This window comes from Eublepharis macularius, chromosome 16, assembly GCF_028583425.1.
Source record: "Eublepharis macularius isolate TG4126 chromosome 16, MPM_Emac_v1.0, whole genome shotgun sequence".
Lineage (NCBI taxonomy): Eukaryota > Metazoa > Chordata > Lepidosauria > Squamata > Eublepharidae > Eublepharis > Eublepharis macularius.
Genome location: NC_072805.1, coordinates 32310159 through 32327413, shown reverse-complemented (window position 1 = coordinate 32327413; position 17255 = coordinate 32310159). Strand labels below are relative to the sequence as shown.

Genomic DNA, 17255 nt, shown 5'->3' with positions numbered 1-17255 from the left:
AAAATAGACCTTGTACCAAACTCTGCATAGTCTAGCCCACTGGCAGTCTTGCTTTTAACTGGAAAAAACAGGCAAACCTCGTAACTCAAAACCAAGAACAAAGTGGTCAGGCCATACCCAGGAGACAATGAACATATAATTCAAACAATTTCTCTGAGGACAATTGATCAATTCCTGAATCTATCGATCTATTAAAGTGACTAGGTGCTATAAAGGTGCAATATTTCATAAATACAGATTCTCATAAATAGATAACAATAAATAACATTTAAACACTAATCCCAAATATTTCAATAAATATACAAAAATAGACTCTTTAAAGGTAGCCCAAATATTTACTGAAATATTTGGGATTAGTGTTTGAATGTTATTTATTGTTATCTATTTATGAGAATCTGTATTTATGAAATATTGCACCTTTATAGCACCTAGTCATTTTAATAGATCGATAGATTCAGGAATTGATAAATTGTCCTCAGAGAAATTGTTTGAATTATATGTTCATTGTCTCCTGGGTATGGCTTGACCACTTTGTTCTTAGTTTTGCTTTTAACGTCAGGACAAAATGTATATCAATACAGAAGAAATGTATTTGATAAAGATGGTTTTTAAAAGCTGTACTATAGGCACTACTTGGATAATGAAAGTTAGCAATCATTTACAGTAATGCCATCAACAGGGAATAGCATTTCATAGGGAGAGATCCAATCACAATCAAATTTTTAAATCCACAGTTTTAAATTTAAGATTAATAAATGTGACTGATAAGTTCTAAAAAAATCTGACACTATAACCCACTAGAGAATGCCACATTATCTGCAATCCTTGTGTAACAGTACCACAACATCAGCATAAAATCATATTTTGTGATCTCATGTAAAAGCAAGCCTCATTGCAAGACTTTATATGAGATCATACTCGGTCCTGGGTCAGGCCAGAACAGCAAAATACAATTCTCTATGTTTCAGGAATATCTGAATGCATACATCTGGACTGGCTAACAACAACAATGTGGTAGTGGAGAGTGCCATCAAGTCATAGCTGACTTACGGCGACCTGTTGGGGTTTTCATGACAAGAAACTAACAGAGGTGGTTTGCCATTGTCTGCCTCTGCAACCCTGGTCACCGTTGGAGGTCTCCCATCCACTTACTAACCAAGGCCAACCCTGTTTAGCTTCCAAGATCTGACAAGATCAAGCTTGCCTGAGCTATCCAGGTCAGGGAGAACAACCATGTAAGAGGCTTTTTGCAGTAGTAATAATGGGTTGGATCTCAAAGTGTCCTTTTGTGAACAAAGAGAACACATTAATGAAGCAGGAGGGCACCTTTCATTATAGGTGTAGTCAACATCATTGAGAGTTGCTGTGGCATAGTGGTTAAGTGGTTGGCGGGCAAATCAGCACTCTGCTGGTTTGACTTCCATTACTGCCATAAGATCAGCAGGGGGCTTTGGGTGAGCCACTCCTCTCAGCCCCAGCTCCCCAGCTGTATTGCGGAGATAATGATAACACAGTTCATCACTCTGAGCGGGCCACTAATTTGGTGGTGCATAAGCAAACTATTGTTGTTGTCGTCGTCACCATCACTGTATGGATCCAACTCATTATTTCCGGACTGCAGTGGGAGAAAATATGGGGAAAGATAACATTTCAGTGAGGAGCTGGGAATATCTGTTTCTACATGACACAGAAAAAAAAATACATTGGACTCCATTATTGGAGGAAGAAAGAATTCCTTGGCAACTTTTCCCACAGGTGCAGTCAATAACAGTACAATTGTAAGAATCCCTTCCTAGGAGTAAGCTCCATTGAACAAACCTGAGTAGGATCAACAAGCTATCAATAGGATATGGCAAAATGTACTCTATATCCTACCCCATTCGGAGCTCAGTAACGGTGCAATATGGCTCAATATAATTTTCTTGATCTTGCAAATAGGAGGCATCGCTTTCCGAAAGTGATCGTTGGCGAGGTTGAGGGATTGCAACAGTCCGGCCAGTTAGCGTTGTCACGAGAATAGCTGCTGCCAGAGCTGATCTATAAGATGTAAACATTAGAAATAAAATCAAAAACTGAGGCTGTCTTCATGGTTCAGTACTTTTATTTTTTGTAACACACCCATTTCCGTACTGGAACTTTCAAACGTAAACTTGTATTTTGAAATTAAATGAGAACTGAATGAAGCCTCCAAATTACTGTTATATGCCATGGTCCTAAAATATCTGGTTCACATGTATAGCGGAGCTTTCATCTTATCAGCTCTGGAAAGAGAAAGAGCCCTGGGGACCCTTGCTGATCTTTCTATTTTGTGTCTCAGAATTGGGGGTTAGGCCACAGTCCAGCGACTCCAATGTACACATCGAGTTTCACACAGGCAAGGCTATTTACTGTCTACTAAGAAAAAGAAATGTTCAGCATGCATAATGAAGAATGATCATGCACATAAGTCATGTTCATCTACCACAGAAAAAATTAGCAACATTTGCATGTGCAAAAGTTTGAGACATGACAATCAACCTTTAACAGCTGTACTAGATAATTAGTTTTAAAATACTATATTGAACACTTCTGTCTGACATACAAGCTTTCTTTATGAAGAAAGGGTTTTTTTCCCAGTTGGGGATCATTCAAATATAACCTCTCACATTCAAATGCAGCCTGAAGTGGTTCAGTCCAGTAAAAAAGGTTTATTATTTGATTTTCTTGGTTATATAAACTGATCTTAAGAGACACTGCTGTACTGTGAGCAGGTTTTTTTAAAGGTCAAAGTAGTGAGATGAGGGGGGGTGGAAACAGAATCACAAAGTAACATACAGGTGGGGGGGGCGGGGAATGAAAGAACAGTGACGACTTTAAAAACCAAAGAGTGGCTATTAAATAATATATAAAAATGTATCAATTAAATCACTCTCTTGTCTGAACTAAATTAACCTTACACAAACAACCTAAACATTTTGCTATTTTTATTTATCAGAAAAATGACAATATTTTAATCTCGCTACATAATATCTTATAAACATTGTTGGTTAATGTTATTTTAGGTAGCTGTTATTTCATATAATAGGAAAGGTTAAAACACATATACTGGCCCCTTCTATTAATTGATTATTAATCGCACTGAATGAATAGTTAAGTTAGAGATGAAGAACATTAAAACCTACCTGGGCCTTTCTGGAGAAGGGTTTGGACTACGAGGGGGAGGGGTGCGGGGAACAGCAGGTTTAGGAGCTATGGTAGCTGCAGGGATCAGGCCATGAGCTATATGTTTCTAGACAATTTAAAATAAAGTTAGTTGGCAATGACTGAACAAATGCAAAACACAAAACTGAGCATGCAAAAGGTCTAAGAAAATAACACAAAGGAAGAGAACATTTACATGCAAATTAATGAACGCAGCAGGGCTAACTGGTTCTAAGTATGACTACTGCTAACATTGTTTACAATGATACATTCAAGAGACCCTTTAATACAGCCCTAAACAGAATTACACCTCCCAGTATAATTCTGCTCAGAATGGTACTGTTACAGTGAAATACTAAGCAGTTACTCCAGTCTAAGCCCACTGAAATCAGTGGGCTTAGACTGGAGTAATTCTGCTTAGGATTTCACTTCTACGTAGCAACAGTGACATCCTTCCTAACTACTCCATTGCACCAGTAATCCATCAGCTATGCTGCTACTGCTGCAACTGAAGCTGCATTGCCATTTGGGGCTCCAAACTACATGAATCATAGATATAGTTAACACATAAGGCAGAAAGTGTTCGGATGAAACCATTACAAATCTTTAAAAACTTCATCATGTGTTTTTTATGGAGAATATTACCTTTCAGAAAATAACCTAAACTTAATCCTATTTCATGAATAGGGCTTTACAGACTATTTAATATATTTATATAATCATCCTAGAATAATTTATCTAGAATTGATAGGCATCTCTTCTTATAAGAAACATCTTGTGTTCAAGAATAAGGCACCTCTATGGAACATAATAGAGGCACAAGTCTGGAAAAATAAACCGTTACATGTTTATACTAAATGTCTAGGATTAATATCCAAAGAGCCAGAACTTCCCCAGTAAAATTTTGCATTTTTTTAAACTGTAAAAAATATCAAGGAAATAATTCTAAAGATTAAACAGAGTCACAGAACTAGTTTCACAGGTCTTTGGGTCCTGATCTCTGAATATCTATGTATCAAAGACCTTGAATTATGTCACCAGAAATGGCTAATGCAGCTGATCAAGCACCTGTCAAGAGTCTTTCTTGTGGAGATGAGCAAATCTCAGGGGGACAGTGCAGTTGCAGGCATGCAAGAGGAAAGAAAAACCTGAAGCTAATTGTTTGGAGGGGAACGTTTATTCATGATACATTTGGGAGCTGCTACAAACACACATGGGGTGGGAGGAGGTAGGGAACCTTATGGCATCTTAATCAAAAAGAGTCCAGTAGCACCTTTAAGACTAACCAATTTTATTGTAACATAAGCTTTCGAGAATCACAGTTCTCTTCGTCAGATGCCTGATACAGAGACTGGATGCCTGATCCAGTCTCTGTATCAGGCATCTGACGAAGAGAACTTGATTCTCGAAAGCTTATGCTACAATAAAATTGGTTAGTCTTAAAGGAGCTACTGGACTCTTTTTGATTTTGCTACTACAGACTAACACGGCTAACTCCACTGGATTTATGGCATCTTAAGGAATCAAGCAGACCGTTTTTGTGCCAAATTTCAGATGAGTAGCCAGGTTAGCATGTAACAGCAAAACAAAACACGGAGTCCAGCAGCATCTTAAAAGCTAACAAAATTTATCCCAACAGAAACTTTCCTGAGGCAGAGCTCACTTAATCAGCGGCATGAAGCATTCACTGGGCAATGAATTCACATTAAAGGCTGCAAGCAACAGACACAGGAATACAATAGATATCCATTGGTCACACGCCATACCTTTGGTGAAGTGAATTCTACCACAGAAAAGTGTATGCAGGAATTAGGGTTGTTAAGAAAACTGTCTTAATTCCTCTTTACCCAGTTTCTCCCTGAAACCCAACAATCCTTTTCCTCTTTTTAGGAATTTGGAGTCAGGTTCTTCTAACTAGTCCCTTTTTAATCAAAATGAAATTTGATGAGAGGAGAAGGAAGGAAAGGCGGTTCTGCAAAAATTTGGAATTTCCCTCTGTAGATGCTCAGAGGCAGACAGTGTCTCCTCAAAATGTCACAATTTCACTCTCTAGATTCTGAGGCAGGAAGTGTCTTCCCAAACCTCCCTGTCCTCCTGCTAGAGCACCACCCTGGGACATATAACATAAAACAGTTGCAAGGAACTGAAGTAACAAAAGGTAACAAAAAGTAACGATCTTGCTCTTAAAAAAGAAAAAAAAGTTACGAGGAATCAATGTCAATATCTTAAAAAGTGAATTTTGGAGAAAGAAATTCCCCATCTCATAACCACCCTAGCTGGAATAAATTTTGTTAGTTTTTAACGTGCCGCTGGGCTCCTGTTTCCTTTTGTTTTGACCCCAAAAAATTGTTTTTCAGTCATAGAAATCGTTGTCAGAAGCAGGCACAGCCACCCTCTCCAGACAGCAGACGGGAAAGCTTTCCAGTTCTCTTGGAAGGAGTTTGGAAAGAAGAAACGACTGCCTCGCCCGCCTGTTGCCTCTCCACTCTCGCCCGCTTTTCTGACCAAGCCACGAAAACGGCCAGCCGGGCCGGTGCGGCTCCTGGTCGCCATGGCAACCAGCGCTATTCTCAGCCCTTCTTTTCCTCACAGGGATCTGGGGGGGGGGGGAGGAAATACTCACAAACTGGCCTCTTCGGCCTCTCCTGAAATTAAACGCCATGAGAGCGAGGAGGAGAGACCGTGAGAGGAGGAATCAACCCAGGCAGAGGGACAGCGTGAGTGAGGAGGAGGTAGGCCCCAGGCCTACACTCTCCCCCTATGGAAACCGAGACGCTTCCTTCTTCGTGGCCGCCGCTGAACAAGCCGCAAAGTGATTGGCTACGGCTCAGGACACTGACCAATCGCTGCTTGGCTTACTCATCCGGCCCTCCCCTTAGCAACCAGCAGCCGTTAATATAAGCCCCACACTCTGCCTGTTTCTGCTAAGGGGGTTCTTCTGATTGGTTGGCTCGAACTAGCTGTCTTGCGCTGCACGCGCTAAAAATTATTATGAGGTGGAAAAGTTAGCCGAGTTTGGGTTGGTGAGTTTTTCCTCAGTGCCGTTGCGTAGAAATAACCATCGAGGCGGTGACTTTTCTCAGAAGTTCATGGGCTTTGGTAATGATGGGTTTGACGCTTTCTCTAGGGCTTCATAGTTACACCAGTAAAAACACGTGTATATTTTGTACACGCGTCAAAGAGTGTCAGAGTGAACTGGGGTGGCAGCATGCCTAGAGAAAAATGTTCTGTCTCTTTAACATAGGCTTAATATACGGAAATTAACAGTTGAAGCTTTTCATAGTATGCAAGTAAATAACATATATTTTATATTTATGTCATTTATATCCCGCCTTTCTCACTGAGACTCAAGGCAGATTACACAGTATGAGATTAGTACAGTCATTGTCAAGGACATTTCCAGAAACAATGCCAATAGGGTAAATAAACACAAGTTTACAAAGACATAGCATTAGCAAGAATCCAATACAGAGTTGAAGAAATGCTGAAACAGAATATAATGTAATTTCCATGATTAAATTTTGTCAAAACATGCTTGAAAGGAAACATAACATAATGCAACACCTAATATATTTGTTTTTTTATTTATAGTTGACCTTTCTCACTAAGACCCAAGATAGCCAATATAATGTGATGTATAAAAGATGTAATGTAATTGCATCACTTGAAACCTCTGTTAAAGGGAAAAGATTTTTTTTACTCCAGAAGACTGGCACCCCTCCCTATGAATATTAACTTTAATTTGTTTTGGGGAAGATATATATCAGGTCTTTCTATTTTAAATAAATGCTAATTGTTAGTTTTAAATACTTTGTTACCTTATATTTAATTTACTTGTGTGATGTGGCCAAGTGCTAAGGGAAATGAAATTATATCTTGTTACTATAGCTCGATTGTTAATAGTAGTTTATTTAACTTGCTTAATAATAGCTTATTTGCTTTTAAATGGCTTGTTTAATTAATGAAATTTTAAGAATGCTAGTTTTGGTGGCTGCTACATGGCCTGGTGATACACATGTCTGAACCAGTCCAAGGGTAGTGTTTTTATGGCATGGGGAATGCCCATATGGCATTCTGAGCTTTTAACAAGAGCATGCTAGGTGGAAGTTAATTACTGTGTCAGGCTTCCTGCTGGCAAAAACCACATCTGTTGAATTTCTGCATTACATGTAGCAGAAAAGGAGTGCTACGTCCACCAAGTAGTGATAAAAATAAGAACGGGTGAAGAATCCATCCACCAGTGAAAGAGCAGTTTCCTGTTAAGAATTTCCTCTGATGTTCCCCAGTCTTTTACCTGAGAGTTCAGCTTATTTTTCCTGTTGTGTGCTGATGGTATAGATCATATATGCTGCCTATAGATAGAAAAAATGTTTCAGGTGTTGCTCTCATTCTACCTATCTCATTGTCTTGTTTGCATATATGTTTGCTCTCCAAGCATCACCTGTCTTTGAATCTGTTTTTTTTCCTTGCATAATATACTAAGACTGAAGAAAACTCAGTGATGGCAAACGAAACCACTCCTGTCCGAGCAGGGGCTGTAAATGTGCCTTTTGGGCATGTGATCGGTAATGAGAAATGGAAAGGATCGCAGATTGCTCAGGGAATGCAAGGTAAAAGTGCTGAGGATAGCCTGAGTGGTACAGAAGTTAGAATGCTGGGCTAGGCTTATGAAGATCTGGGTTAAGAGATTCCCACTTTGTCCCAAAGCTCATTATGTAACATTGGAGCAGTCTCACATTCTCAGTCTAACCTACCTCACATGGTGGTTGTAGAGACAGAGAACAGAACTCATGTATACCACCCTGAGTTGCATGGAGAAAGGATAGAATAACAGTGAGAAGAACTGTGAATGAGACATTACAAAGCAAAACCCTTATGACAACTTAGATTTTCACTTTTCAGAAACACATCTTGATATTACAGGTGAAACAAGACACCCTTGTCACATCCCCACCCTAATTATTCCATTTGGTTGGACCACTGCCACCCTTTCATCTCCCACCCCACATAATGTTTGATTAGGGCAGGAAAATATGGGCTGCCATCTAGAGTTGTTTTATTACTGAAATATGTTTATTTATGGTTTTAATGCAAATTTTATTATAATTTTAATATTGTTATCCGCTCTGAGCCTGTTCATGGGGAGTGTAGATTATAAATTCAATAAATCAAATCGCATTGATTAGCCCTATTGGTCTGCAGTAGAACAGCAGGATTTGAGACTAGTGGCATCTTAGATACCTGAGGAAGGGAGCTTTTAACTGAATACTGAATAGATAATTTATTGTATTTGGCCATAGGCCTTCACAATCCAAAACCTTTCATTAAAAGACAAAAAAATACATGAATACAAATATAATTACATGCATATAAATACAAATACAATAAAATGCATTTTACCTAAAATGTAAAAAAATAAACAACATTAAAACCAAATGGTTTCTTCCATCTTATAAAACAACAATCTGTATCAGGTATGCTTTTAACTGTCAAAAGCTTATACCCTGAAAATTTTGTTGATCTCTAAGGTGCCACTGGACTCAAATCAAACTATGATTAGTTCAGTCTTGGGCATCTGAAGTATAGTGATGCCCTACATTGGAACTTAGTATAATGTCCATTTGTTTTTTGTACAAATATTGGTTTTACTCAACTATAGATGTAATGTTCAGTGAGGTGGAAGTCCTAAATATAGTTTGTAGGAAGTTAATCCTATTTAAGTCCATAAAATATGAAAAGTATTTTAGTGAAAATATTTCACTAAAAGTTTAGCATTCTCTCGAAGTGTCACATTCTGTTGGGCAGTCTACATTAGTTATTCCATTGTTATACTCTTTGTTGTACTTTTTCAAGGGAAAGTTAAGCTAATTCTAGAAGATGGCTTGGGAATTGTGGACTTCCATCTTTCAAACAGAACTTGCATTCTTTATATTTCTGAAGCGGACCTAGTAGCAGGAAATGCCTTCAAACGACGACTTGTTCGTTTTAGAAATGTGAGTACCAACTGAAGTTAAGGCCTATTAGACTGACTCCCTATAAACTCACATTGGTAATAAGGTATGACTAATTTCTCCAAAGTAACAATCAGTCAGAAAGCGACACTTATATAGCTTCTGTCTATGATGGATTAATGATATCCATTGATGTATTTGGAAATTTTGGTTATTTTTACCAAGATTGCCATCTTGGTTTCTTATTATTCTAGTTGTGTTCCTGTGCTTTTTAAGCAGCCAGATTCGTATAAGTTTAACAAGTAAACCTTTTAATGTTATGTTAGGAACATAACATTTCTTCTACTCTAATGTTTGCATATCAGGCTGTTGCACAGGAACAGAGGCAAAAAAATAGTAACCTTATCAGCTTTTAAAATGGTGTCTTGTTCCACCATTTCTGTACTGTAAAAGAACCTTCTTTCACAACAGAAAAACTTGTAGCAAGTCCAGTTGGTGGTTTTCTGCATCTCCACTACTGTTGGCCTAGGATGGGGTCCCTTTGCTAGACCTGGATAATGTTACCTGTTTCTGCCAGGATTGAGATCCTATTTATTAATTTTATTTATTAAAATATTTATACCATGGCTTTCCTCTTGGTTCAAGGCACTTGAGTGCGGCCCTGGTGCCCTGCCATCCATCATAATGCAGGTGTGGAGCTTATGTGCATGTTCTGAAATGCTAAATAGTTCAAATCGCAAATTTAATAATAATATTAACTGTGCTTATACACCGCTCTTCTAAATGCAGATCTGGTTATCCTATCTTTATTTCAACATTAATCTGTTTTTCTGAAACCATCTGTCATTCTAGTGTCACTGACTCAAATGGTGATGGTATTCTCTCAGCTCATGTACACAAAGTGTCTTCTGTGCCACCATTTTCCTTTTATATTGGTCACCTGCCCCCTCCCCCACCCTCATTTAAGCAAGGAAGAACATGAGCAGAAGCAAGCTGACTTGATTACCCTTGCCTGGTGGACATAAATTAAATGCAGGTGTGCACATGTGTGCTATGTGATACTCATCAGTACCATACTGTATGGTGTGGATGTACCTTACATCCTGCAGTGTGTTTGAGAATGTGCTTTGTCTTCTGCTATTTCAGGCAATTGGTTGTTGCATGTTGCTGTCTGTGGATTAGGGCATGGTCATGCAATTTTCAACATCACTTTAAGAAACACTGTTAATTGTTCTGTTCCTCTGACATCCCCATTGTTTAAGGCCAGCAGTCTTCAAGGAATTGTGATAGTTGAGAAGACTCAGATAAGTGATCAATATTTTCCGGCAGTACAGAAATTTGTTGTTTTGGAACTTGGAATGGCATTACTTCCAGTGACTAACCAGGAAGAAGCAGCACAGGTTATTATCCAGCTAGTAAGTACTTCTTAAGAACTGTTAATACTGGTGGATATTGGTCATTGTTTGTGCTGGTCTTTAAAAGCTTCATGCCCTGAATAAGAATATGCATATTATGCATGACATATGTAGCAAACTAGGAGGGAAATTATTATTAGTCCACCTTTCTCACTGAGATCCAAGGCAGATTACACAGTGTGAGTGAAAAAAACATATAATCAACACCCAGGAAATTCACTGAGCAAAGTACAATAATGGACAGCAGATAGGACATTCTGGGAAACAGATACAATAGGGAATGGTAGCAGAAAAGTTTTAAACAAGCATCAAGCTAAGCACAGAGATGAAATCTTTCTGAAACAAAGCCCAACTAATTTCCATGGCATGTTAAGCAACGTGGAAACTCCCTAGTAGACATATCTTTGTCAGCAGACAGTACCCAATAGCATGAGTATTTAGTCCTCATCTGTACCAAGACATCTCTCTGAGCTGCTTCTTATGACACAGTCCTGTAATTAAATGGAATCTCACTCTCAGCACCAGGTGCTGGGAGAAATAAAAGATAACTTTCTTCATCATATCCCAGTTTGTGAACACCTACATAGGTCTGACTGTCCCTTTCCCAAGAAAGCTATACCAAATGGACCTTGGTATGAAAAAAAAATAATTGCTTGCCATATTAAGTACCCTACCTATGATCTCATAAAAGGTTCAAAATAGCCACACTGGGAAAGGTTAAAACCCTTCCCCTCAATCTAAATCCCATCTCTCCCATATCAGAAGTTATTTATTATTTATTTATTTCATTTATTATACCCCACATTGTTAACTTTGTTCTCCTCTCTTCCATTTTATCCTCACAATAACCTTATAAGGTAGATGTATTGTCGAAGGCTTTCACGGCTGGAGAACGATGGTTGTTGTGGGTTTTCCGGGCTGTATTGCCGTCGTCTTGGCATTGTAGTTCCTGATGTTTCGCCAGCAGCTGTGGCTGGCATCTTCAGAGGTGTAGCACCAAAAGACTTTGGTGCTACACCTCTGAAGATGCCTCTTTTGGTGCTACACCTCTGAAGATGCCAGCCTCAGCTGCTGGCAAAACGTCAGGAACCACAATGCCAAGACCACGGCAATACAGCCCGGAAAACCCACAACAACCACCTTATGAGGTAGGTTAGGCTAAGTGTGTGTGACTGGCCCAAAGTCACCCAGCAAGCTTCTGTGGCAGAGCGGGGATTCAAACCTGAGTCTCCCAGATCCTAATCCAGTACTCTAGACCACGCTGGTTGTTTGCCTCTGTCTTGTTATCAGGTGGTAAATGGCACTTCAAGGGAGGGACTTTAATTGGGGGGGACAGCATGAAGGGACACACACACACACACGCACACACACACACAATATTGATTTCCATGAATTAATCCCTTCCCCATACAGCTGCTTTAATAAATTTAAAAATCCCAAGAAATGGTGTCATAGATCTCCTAGTACGTCGTGTAGTTGTACACTGACTGAAGCATAGTCCTGTAACTGAGGGAAGTGATTGATACTGTTTCCACTAGAGGGCAGCCATCCTGCACATGCTTTCCATTTCAGGTCCAGGAGCAAGCTAAAGATCGAGCCTGCAACCCGTTCCTTAAGAAGGCTTCTCAGCTCTTGGAGACTTCTGTATTCCAAACAGTTCAGCAGATTCCAGGAGTTGGGAAAACGAAAGCTTTGCTGCTTCTAGAAAAATTTGGAAGCATCCACCAGCTTTGTAATGCATCCATCCAGGAGCTTGAACAGATAGTTGGTCGTGCAGTAGCGCAGCAAATCCATACGTTCGTCACACAAACAAGGTAACTTCATCTCGTTGCCATGAAAGGTGAGCGTCTTGGAAGAAGCAATTGACTTTCATAAATAAGACTATACGTAATAGACACCTGAGGGGATGCACAGCTCGATTTCTCTTCATAGGAGGTCTTTAAACACACACTGTTGCAGAATCTCTGCAGGTTCAACACTGAGTTTAAATGAAGAGGACATCTAGACATCCTGTGCTGGAAAAGGGCTGCATTACAGGCCTTCATGGATGGCACTGAAGTACAGATGCACCACCTTGTGTCAAGAGTAGCTACATAATGACTTTCCTTTTGTCTAGTCAAGTCTCTCCTTCAGGGAGAACGTTAAATCTAAGAAGTTTATTTTCAATGTGCTTTCACTGGGAATACTAGAAACTGGCCACTGTTAGGAGCTACAAGAAGTGGAGAGACTGGAATTGACTGGGCTTGGGGGGGGGGGTGCCTCCAGGATTCTCATTGGGGGCTCCACGTGTATATTTTTTAATATTAAACACTGTATTTGTACATACTAAAGTACAAACTTGTCCTGTGTTATGAGATTCCTGAATTTTATACTGATGAGAGGAAAGTAGTGTGGAGTTAGTGTTAGCAGAGTACCTAAGCAGAGGTCAGGACACTGAACTGATTATGGGTAACAAAACCTTTCTTTATGGAACTAGCAAACTAGATTGGAAAGAGAAGAGAGAAATCAGGCTGCCTTGATAGATGGGTATTTGTGTAGAGTTCTAGAAGAAAAAATCCTAAGAACAGCATTCTGTAGACAGGCAAAGAAAAGCCCTTTATAGAAAGTAGGCACTCCTCCTACAATCCTGTCTAGCTAGAGCTTGCAACCCCTTGCAGGATCTTTTCCTCTTCTTTGTACACAAGACACTGCTATACTCCAACAGTTACTTTGTAGACAAATCCAAAAAAGTAAAGGAAGTTTATAAGTAGGTTCTAGTTCAAAAAGTTTTAAAAACCCTGGCTTAAGATTTTGATATGGTTGGGGCGGGGGGTATATAGAATGTCATTGATAGCATATTAACTTTGCATTGGAATTGGAGATGAGCAGTCTGTGTGAGGCAGAGGTAGTTTACCTGTCTGGCAACCTTGTGAGTTGGTTACATAATCAGTTTTCCAGAACTGTTTGTGGAGGCTTTTAAGGGCACAAACGGGCACAAGGAAGAGCATGCATCTCTATTTGCATATAAAATCCAAATTGCAGGCTCGTGCAGCCTCCATTTGCCTCAGGGTTAAGCATGGAAGGGTGAAGTAGTTTCATTTTCAATCTTGGTGCAGTTCTCTTTGAAACCTGCTTCTCACACTGTGCTGTTAGCACTGAAAGGAAAAAAATGTCTTTTTAAAAAGCCTTGATAGTCTGCCACACACACACCCATACACACACCTTTAAAGTTCAAATAGCAAAATGGGACATTGAAATTTTAGACTCCTTTTCCCTTCTCCATGGCCCTAAGGCAAATTGAAGCTGTACATGCTTCCCATTTGCATTTTATAGGTGGGTGGAAATGTGTGATCAACCACCACCTGTGGTTGATCAGTTTAGAAGATAACACACACTATGCACTAACTTCTATTTATCTTTCTGCATAAAGGCAGTAATCTATATAAACTAGAATATTAAACCTTGCATGTAGACCTCTTAAGAATTGAGTCGGCAATGTGTCATAAGTGAATACAGTGAGATACACCTTTTTAGGTGTAATGTGGTGTGGTGATGAACATGAACACTGCCTCTTAGTGCCTTGGTGTCTGGAAAATGTATTGGAGTATGGACAATATATGTTACTTGTGCCAGCATGCACAAAACTGCTACATGAAAACCTTTCTAAAAATGTTCCCTTGCCTGATGAAGGGGAGGCTTCCTGTATGGCACAATAAGTTAAAAAAGCTTGTAAGAAAGTTTCCTGGTCTGTGTAGCAAGTAGAGGTGTGTGAATTGTTTGCCTGGTGTGGCATAGGGAGCAATGTAGAGAAACTTCCATCTGGTACATGTCGTCATGTGGTCTTGACTCAAATCTAGGTCCTGAATAGTCTTGTAAAACCTTTTAGCTAGAAGTAACATCAATTCACTGCTCTAGTAGCTACAGTTGTCAACTTTGTCTACTCTAAGAAATTGTCTATTGTCAGCTTGTATTGATACAATATAAATAATACAAACTAGTTTCTCAACACCAAGAGAGGTTTTGACTTGTATTTCACAATCGGACAAGACAACTGCCTTTCAAACACTAGACCCTTTCAAAAGCTGTATGTGATGAGGTTTGGAAGGAGAATTAAAGTCCTACTTAGTACAGATCTTGTTTAGATCTTTTGATCCTAGCCACAGTTGTCCTGGGAAGAGCAGAGCAGAACACCCATTTAGTATGAAATAAAAAGACTTAAGAGAGTATGGAGATACTTACTAAACCCTCAGCCACCTCAATTAAAGAGCTATTAAAAGGTTTCTACTAGGTTCTATCCTGTCTTGGAAAACATTCATTTTAGTTAATATTAAAATTGCTTTGTCAGATTTGCATGTCCTGAACTCAGTGGACAAATTATCATTCTTTCCAATGGGCAGAATAGTTTTGAATACCTATTATTAGGCTTCTGTGGCTGACTCATCAAATTACAGCTCCTGTTCTTAGCTTAAACAGATTTGCCCAAGGGAATCAATTCTCTCAAGTAGCATTGTGAAATCAGAGGTGTAAACTCCCTTTTCAGGGAACTGCAGATCCTTGTTCACTGCTGTCACTTCAGCTTTCGTCCACACCTGACTTGCGCACCTGGAAATCTGCTTTACGTAAATCCATCTTGTTTCAGGTGACAGGCAAGGAAACTCGCTGTATCGGTGGAACCTGCAAAATCACTTTTTCACAAAGTGGCTGGATTCCTGCCAAACCAGAATGTGTGGGAGGTTCTTTGTGTAATTCAAGCCTGGGGGGGCATTCTGTGTAATTTTCAGCAGAGTCATGGCTTTGTGATGCTTGAGGGTTATAACCTGCTCCACCCAACCATAGTTCATTCACTGTGTTTCTACATGGCGCTCTTATTGAGAAGATCACATAAAAGAGCAAGAGGAAAGTGATACATCTCTTTGTTGCCTGCCCTGCAGTCTAATTTTAAAAATGTCTTGGTACAAGCAGCTGTTTGATAGTCATGCCCGAATCTTAGGTTTTAATCTAGTCTTCAATATTTGATATTGCAAGAACCTCCATAATTTAATGCTGGCTGCCTGGGAAGTAAGGCCACGTCCTGATTATCTGTATTAGCTGACTGCTGCCTAACAATGGAATTGACTAAATATTAACGTGAGCTTTACATAGCTGAATGAGGGCGTTTAATTAGTGTGGAAAGTTGCTTAAAATCTAGGCACAAATAAAAAAATGTTTATAGTTGTGCCGCTGTTGCTTAGATCCCATCTCAAATGAAATGTGTCAAATTTGCATCTGTGCATATTTCACCCTATTAATCCTTGCCTTTTTATTACCTGTCTCTTCCCCAATGCTGAGGGTTAGATCGGACAGGTGGAACTACATATTACATTATTCCTTTCCCGCTCTCATCGGGTCAAATAGCATCAAGTGTTTAATCCTTTCCTTTATTCCAGTCCCCATGCTGGGGCAGGAGAGGGGGCTCATCACAAGAAATATAATACTGCTCCCCCTTTCTCTTACTTCTCAAGGAAAAAAGTAACTGGAGTGTGTGTAAAGGAGCTAGGACTGAAAATGTTAAAACTGTTCCATTTCTCTTCTGTTCCTCCACTCAATCTGAAATCACCAGTTGCTGCTTTTCCTAGTAAGAGAGCCTTCAGTGAAGATAATGCTTTAATACACAGTTGTGTGGCACAGGGACCACTCTGTCTTTTGTTTTTATGCTACTCTTTATATTGTGATGTGTGTCCAGGGTGCTTTTTATTTGCACCAGCGCTAAGAGCTCTTAAATCTAACCTTTGTAATACAGAGTAAGAATCTGTGATTTGGCTTTTGAGTACGAGTGACCTAGGAAGTTAGGTCGGAATCAAAAGCATTGTTCACAGTGCAGCGAGCTGAGACAGGCATAAGCAGGAAGAAAATTTGGTTAGGATCCTTCGGATTCTTCCCTTTATGGCTTTGTGTGAGTCATCAGAAGGGCAAAAAATTTCTCAGTGTCTTGTCCTGCTAAAATGAAAAGACAGAGATGCCCTTAGGTACACATACTTCCCCAGAAAGTTCAGCTCTGGTCACTTAAAGAAAATGAATGAAAGTCATCTCTCTGACATATCTATGATAACCAGCAAAGTTTTTAGGTAACCAAATACTGAAATGTCTACACAACCTTAGAAATTTAGGTTATAGATCACCAACCCGATATTGTTCCTAAAGTCTTAGGAAGGGCATGCAGCATTTTGGGTCTGCTGTTGAAACAATCTTCCCCACTGTCAACAAAATTGTTTATTTGTAAAAACACTGTAAGAGTTGGAATGCATTTAGAGTGATGTTGACATGAAAACCTTTGCGGTGTGAGCACATGTTTTGTAAATACATGTTGCAAAATTTGCAGCAAAGGAGAAATGTAATATTTTTCTGAATGACTGTATTGTGTCAATGTGAATATCATAGCAATATATCTAATTCTCAGTGTGGCCCGATCTATGGATACCTAAAGCCAGAGACCATAAAAACCATAGTGGGGAGGGGGTTTAAAAAATACTCCATGATAAAAGGAGTGCCTGTAGCTTTAAGAAATTAACATCCTCAATGGCTGTTACTAGGCAACCCCAACAGCATTGCCAGCAGTCAAGATGTCTTCTGTCAAAGAAAAAGGTGGAGGAAGGGCCTTTTCCAGGGCTTGTGTGGCCTTTGAGGGTCAGGGCTGGCAGCAACTACCGGAGGACTTGCTGCTACACAACTTGCATGACTGGGTGTACAATAC

At 39.5% G+C, this 17255-nt stretch overlaps 2 protein-coding genes across 2 annotated transcripts in view; one reads left to right on the top strand and one right to left on the bottom strand.

Moving 5' to 3' along the window:
• Nucleotides 1-5901, bottom strand: part of CEP89 (centrosomal protein 89) — a 55834-nt gene extending 49933 nt beyond the window's left edge. The window contains exons 1-3 of the mRNA XM_055000914.1: nucleotides 5804-5901; nucleotides 3162-3268; nucleotides 1876-2037 (exon numbers count right to left, since the gene is read on the bottom strand). Of these exons, the coding sequence (XP_054856889.1) occupies nucleotides 1876-2037; nucleotides 3162-3268; nucleotides 5804-5842 (308 nt within the window). The 5' untranslated portion in view covers nucleotides 5843-5901. The remainder of the gene's footprint in view (nucleotides 1-1875; nucleotides 2038-3161; nucleotides 3269-5803) is intronic.
• A 224-nt stretch (nucleotides 5902-6125) lies between these two features.
• On the top strand, nucleotides 6126-13814 carry FAAP24 (FA core complex associated protein 24). The gene is made up of 5 exons (XM_055000690.1): nucleotides 6126-6203; nucleotides 7664-7790; nucleotides 9034-9173; nucleotides 10394-10546; nucleotides 12119-13814. The coding sequence occupies exons 2-5, from the start codon at nucleotides 7682-7684 to the stop codon at nucleotides 12362-12364; spliced, it is 648 nt and encodes a 215-aa protein (XP_054856665.1). The 5' UTR covers nucleotides 6126-6203; nucleotides 7664-7681; the 3' UTR covers nucleotides 12365-13814.
• The last annotated feature ends 3441 nt before the right edge of the window (nucleotides 13815-17255 follow it).